The 6,215-nt window shown below is 30.6% G+C and overlaps 1 protein-coding gene across 1 annotated transcript in view; it reads left to right on the top strand.

Annotated features, from left to right (window-relative positions):
- Positions 1-1,182: 1,182 nt before the first annotated feature.
- EPYC (epiphycan) overlaps positions 1,183-6,215 on the top strand; it is a 37,202-nt gene continuing 32,169 nt past the window's right edge. The window contains exons 1-3 of the mRNA XM_011361766.1: positions 1,183-1,242; positions 1,616-1,705; positions 4,014-4,194. Coding sequence (XP_011360068.1) covers positions 4,027-4,194 — 168 coding nt within the window. The 5' untranslated portion in view covers positions 1,183-1,242; positions 1,616-1,705; positions 4,014-4,026. The remainder of the gene's footprint in view (positions 1,243-1,615; positions 1,706-4,013; positions 4,195-6,215) is intronic.

Below are 6,215 nucleotides of genomic sequence, written 5' to 3'. Positions count from 1 at the left end.
TAGATTAAATAATGGAGAAAGGGGAAGAAATATAAGATATTTTCATGGACATTCTAGTCATCCATTTTTATAATAAATCATCTGAAAGAGCCTAAAAACTAGTGCCAGGTAAACAGTCTTAGAATATAAGGAACTGAGAAATACCATTGCCCTTTTACCTTCATCAATATCCCTCAGAAGGGCTCAGTGACATCTGGAGATATGACCCAATTTGGTTTTCTCTTTGTGTCACATGTGACACTGGGTAATTTAACATCTGAGTGTTAGTTTACCCATCTGCGAATAGTGATAATCACTCTGATTAAAAATGTATTGAGAATATTAACAATATATAAAATCATCTAACATATAGTGTGGGACATTGCTGCTAAACAGAGCCAGAGGAGGAACTCAGATTCAGGGCCCCTTTTTAAAAATGTTTCTGAAAATAGCCTCTATATGATTTGATGCAACTATAAAGATGCCAGGAAGAAGTCTTTCCCTCCATGATGCCTTCTCTCCTGCTAGAGAAGTCTTGGTATACTTCGTATTTTACCTAGTATTACTGCTTCTGTTGCTAATAAAACTGGTCCTGAGATAATTAATACACTGAAAACAAGCCATTTGGAAGCAGGTATGAATGATGATGATAATGACTGAGAGTACCCTGAATAGACAGGCAGAGAAATTTGTGGAGGGAAGAAAGATGGAAGGGAAGCAAGAAAGGTGAGTGAGAGTTGTCACTCTATCAGTTTGCCCAGGTCCAAACTACTTTTTAAAATTCAATACAGTGTTCATTTCTGGTCATGGAGGAGATTCTTGATGCACAGGTGAGAACTAGACACTTAGGTTTATGTAAAACATACTAGAATACAATATGTAAGTTTCATCTTTCTCTAGAACTTTTGCAGTGTGAATGGAAGTGAAGAATGGAAATTTAATACAAATATATTTTCTCTCCAACCTGTAATAAAACTCAGTTTCACAAACCATGTAAGTTTCCAAGAACCTAAAACAAATCTTGTATACTGAAAGAAAGTTTTTTTTAATGAAATTTGATTAGTTTGGCTCTGATAGATAAAAGATGGAAAAAAGGAGTTGTTTTTTGTTCTCTGAAACACTCAGATCATATTTATGATTATTTCTGGACATAATTTTTATAAAGGTCCATGCAAAGGTTCATTGTTTCATTGCTTTCAAAGAATTCCAAGCAATCAAAATAATTTCAATATATACCTTTTTTACTTACACAACATTAAACAGGTAAGGCTTTGTAATATTTACTGAATTTCAGTTAACATTAATGAAAAGTGAGGAAAGTAATTTAAGACATGCAAGGTTTAGGAAAATAATTTGTTAGAATATTTCTGAAATATCCATCTATATTATCACTGCATACATAACTTCTTTTCTTAATTGGTGAATTACTTATAGATGAGATATATTTAAACCAACTTTTTCCATTTAAAATTTTTAAGGTAACACATTAACATATTTATATATTATGTAATTTGGATACTACTATTTAATTTGAGTGACTATAAAGCAGTTTGGGGTTTTTAAAGACTGAGAAGTATTTCTCAAGGTTAGCTTTTGCAAACAGAATATTGAGTGTTACAAATTCCACCTCCCACAGACCAGAATTCACAACCATTGGTCGGGGGCAAATACCACTGGCTCTGTGTCCTCAGTCACTTCATGCCATTTCATCAAGTAGAAGCCAAAGGTAAGTTTTTACACTTGCTTTCTTCTTGGGTTAGAGACCTTTTTTTTCTCTACAATAACAACCTTTAAAAAAATAATTCGACTTGCTTTAATATCTCCTGGTGAACTTTGATTCAAAGGATTGAGTTTAATTTTTATATATTTATATTTATATTATTCTTGGAAAATACAAAATTCTGAATTAGCTCAGGAATTAATAATATACAAAATAGTTGATCTTAATAGTCATGACAGATGCCAATAAAATTATAGCTGTTTCCAATGTATTCCTTAGGTGGAGTGCCCTGACACAGACCATATTCTTTGCCAGTATAGACAGGCATTATTGATTATTATTGATTGAAATATTATACAAAGGAAGAAAATGATAAGATTCAGGTATTTAAAAATATGTTGATCATACTAAAATTATACATTTAGAATATATTTTCAAGCTGTTTATTTTAAAGTTTTACATAAACATATATTTTCAAAATATTAAAAAATGGTGTCAAGTGAACAATAATTTTGAAGTTTTAACAAAAACACTACATTAAATAATCTAATTACTCAAAAGAAGAAATATACTTTTTTTAACTAAAAGTGGATATATGTTCTTCGTATTTCCAAGATTCACACAGACTGCCTTATTGCTGGTAGGGGATATGCCAAATGCAGGTAAACTCTAATGTATAGATATTTATAATCAAAAAAGAGTATAAAGTGAAAAAAATTAACAAATGCATGATTTTCTTTGAACAATAAAAGTTGCCAAAGATGTATAAGGAAAACATATATATTTTATAGGTTAGTGGTAGCCACTGTTACTTCTCACTTGAATATGGAAGAATGGCTCCTGGAAGATTTGCAAATCACACCATTTTATTAAGATTTGCAAATTACACTGTTTTATTAAAGACTTTGTTGGTAATTGCAAAGAACAGTTCCAAATCTGCAATACTGTAAAGGCCTCTGCAAAGACAAGTAAAACAGAGGTTTAGTTTATCCAGCCTGAGTAAAAAATTTATTTGAAGAAAGCATAGGAAGGAATAAAAAAGAGCTCTTTGTACTGCTTCTTATTCTCAGAGGAATTTCATATCCCTCTGCTGAAACCTGCTTCATAAAGACTTTCTTTAAGTCAGTGAAGGTCAATTTGTCTGCCAGTGCATTCAAGTTTATAAGGAATGTTTATCATGAATTCCCTTTTATATGTGTGTATAGGTACAAACACCATACATACCGTTTTTAAAGTAAACTCAAGAAGTGTATCCAATATACAAAACCTTTAAAATTAGACATGTTGACAAAAATTTTACAAATAATTTGCTTCATCAAAAATAGTCTCTAGGTAACATTTTTCATAGGCCCAACTTAGATGTTTAAATTAATCATGAGGGTTTTTTTCCTAAAATAAAATGTATTCAAAGGAGTACATATAGAACTAAAATAATTGAATTGATAAGATCTTGACTAAATCTTAAAAAACATAACATTATCATGGAAAACAAGAATTGTGCTTATTAAAGAATTACAAAAGATTTCTTTAATCCCACATATGTGCAAATCCTCCTCTAAAGTAATCTTGCCAAATAGTATCTTTTAGACATGTATTCCTATTGATTCTGAGTTTAAACTTTAGATAGCTATTAAGAATTGAAATAAAATACTAAAGACTAAGAGAATAATAACAAGTTTTTTAAAATATTGCATAGATACTAATGCATGCACATGTTCAATTATCTCTATATTAATAATACCAGAGGCAACAAAGAAGTAAAAGAAAACAATATTATTTTGTCTGAAAAAGCTCTAGGCATGAATATACAAGAAACAGTTATGAGTCCTAGTTGTATCACTTGCCAGTTCTGCCTTGGTTCCCTCATCTGTAAAACAGTGTGACAATTGAGATGATTATCATCATCATCATAGTCATCATCATTCCTATGTCCTAGAGTTGATGAAAGAATTTTAATGATTAGTCAATGGTAAAACTCTTAATGTAAAGGCTTTTGTGAATAAGTGCATCACACAATCTTTTGGTATCTCATTTTCCCCATGTTTCCATATAAAATAAAATCAATTTCATTATGATTACAATATCTACTATAAAAGCATGAATAGGTTTGTGCATTAATTTGAACATCTGGTAACCATAGTCCTTGGAAGCTATACAATTTCTTGTGTTATGTTTATAAATTATCCATGTCAAGAAAGTTACCAGCTTGAGTTCCTCAGTATTGACATTGATTTATCTATCATTCCTATTTAATGCAAACTATTCATAGTTATTATCAATTAAATATTTATATGTTTTAATATTTTATAATTAGGAAAGTTTGAAAAATGAAAGCATTAGCAAGACTCATTCTGGGACTTGTCATCTTTGATGCTGCTGTGACTGCTCCAACTTTAGAGCCCATCAACTATGACTCAGAAACTTATGATACCACCTTAGAAGATCTGGATAATTTATACAACTATGAAAACATACCTATTGTTGGTCAAGCTGAGGTAACTTTTAACAGCATTGTATAAAAATTATTTGGAATTTTCCTCTTCAAATAGATTTTTGTTTATTTATAAGTAGATATCTTAATAATTTCATATGAATCTTTTCTCCAGAATACATTCAATCTGTTAGAAATTAATATTGGGGCAATATTTTACTTTCTTAAGTTTACTTCATTTTCTTTTTATCTCCTCAGAAAATTGAGAAAAAAAAGTTTCTATTAAATTAGAGCAGAAAAAGAAATAAAGAAAAAAACAGTCAGTAAGGAAAAGTTAAAATAATACATATGCAATGATGAGGAAGTCTGGGAAGTTTGAAGTAAAAGGAAAATATGTGAGATTAAAATGAATTAGAAGAAAATAAAAAGAATGCAGAGAAAGGACAATGTTTTGGGACTTCGCTGTATTCCAAGAGCAAATGTGTTTCCCTAAATGACTAATAATCTCTTACAAGTAATGTAGGCATTGGCAAGGTTTCAGCCCATCTCATAAATCAGATATGACATGTTCCTGATTAAATGCTAGGCTTTTAACATAACTAAAGGATACAGATTAATTTTTTATGAATCAGAAAACAGACCTTGAAAAGCTGGAGTATAATTAATGTATAACTTTGACAAAAACTAATTAAGGAAAAATAAACCAAAAGGAAAGTTACATCACCTTTACAAAATCATAACACATTTTGGGCAGTAGTTCAAGCATAAATCTTCTTAAAATAACTATTTTTGATAACTAGGGAAATCAAATATTTAGATGAAAGCATGTCTATAAACTGTATAGAATGTAGATGCATATTTATTAAGATGTTAAACATTCTCTTTATTGTTTATGTTGCCTTATGAAATACTAAAATCAGAATATCACGATACAATAATTTTCACGAATCTCTCCTTACCCTATTTTCTTTCCCTGTCTTTCTCTCTTTGCCCTTATTTTTTCTCACTGTCCCCACCCTCTCTCTCTTTCTCGCTTTTTAGTAAAGTTTCAGGCTTGAATGCAGATTACTTTTTCTCTTCACTTTGGTTGTGATTCTGTTTTCTAGGTATTAAAATTCACCCTTTGATTTATTTCCCTATATGATTTTGTTATGTTAAGAAGATTGTCTGTTAAGAATTTCTGGTTGTTAATACCAATTTTGCTTTATGTGCTCTCTATATTTCCAACTTAATTCATCAAAATAGAATATAAGAAGAAAACTTTCCAGTGCTTAACTCATCTAACTCTGCTCCTTTTTCCATCTTGCATAAATATCTTTAAAAAACCTCAGTGCATATCTGCAGGTGTCTACCAAATTAAATATTTTAGTGTAAACTTATTTGTCGTTTCTCTAAGAAATATTTTATAGGATCAAAAAGTGTGGTGAGCACCGCAAGTGAATCCTCTATTTTGAGTAATGTTAGAGAGCGAATTCAAAGGACTACCTCTTCTATTCCCTTCAGAAGACCAAGTGCACAATAGAGGGAATACTGTTTTAGAACAAGGCTGCCTTAGGGAAAATTGTGAAGTCAATGAGTTTATCTGCAGATCTTTTTTAAGTCATTCCTTGCTGTCAGGATGCCTTTTGCTGTCCAGGAGACCCAAGTCAATCTCATGAGATTCTGCAGTCAAATTCTCCACCACTCTCATAAATTCTGAAATTCTTTCTGCCACCAAAAAAATTTAATCTAATAAATATGCCTATATAAAGATAATTTAGTTTGCAACATGTCCTCAGTATTTTTTCTTTTTTTTAATTTCTGGAGTAGCATATCAAGTATATGGAGTTGTATCTTGATATGCCCCAGCCCTTACCTCATGCAAACATCTCTAATTTTCACATGGGCCGAACTCAGAATCTTAACAACTAAGGGCTCCAGGAAGCCACTCTAATCTCTGTGTTTGATTGAAACATATAATTATCCTTGATTTAACAATTATTTGTGGTGAAATCATATTAGAAAACCAATTTATAGGTAGACTATATATATGTGTGTGCTATTATAACATAACACATTTGAAAACATAAACTATAAATCATTTTT

The sequence above is a fragment of the Pteropus vampyrus genome, unplaced genomic scaffold, assembly GCF_000151845.1.
Source record: "Pteropus vampyrus isolate Shadow unplaced genomic scaffold, Pvam_2.0 Scaffold70, whole genome shotgun sequence".
In the NCBI taxonomy this organism is placed as follows: Eukaryota; Metazoa; Chordata; class Mammalia; order Chiroptera; family Pteropodidae; genus Pteropus; species Pteropus vampyrus.
The sequence above is the reverse complement of the archived record's forward strand: the minus strand, read 5'-3'. Positions and strand labels throughout refer to the sequence as shown.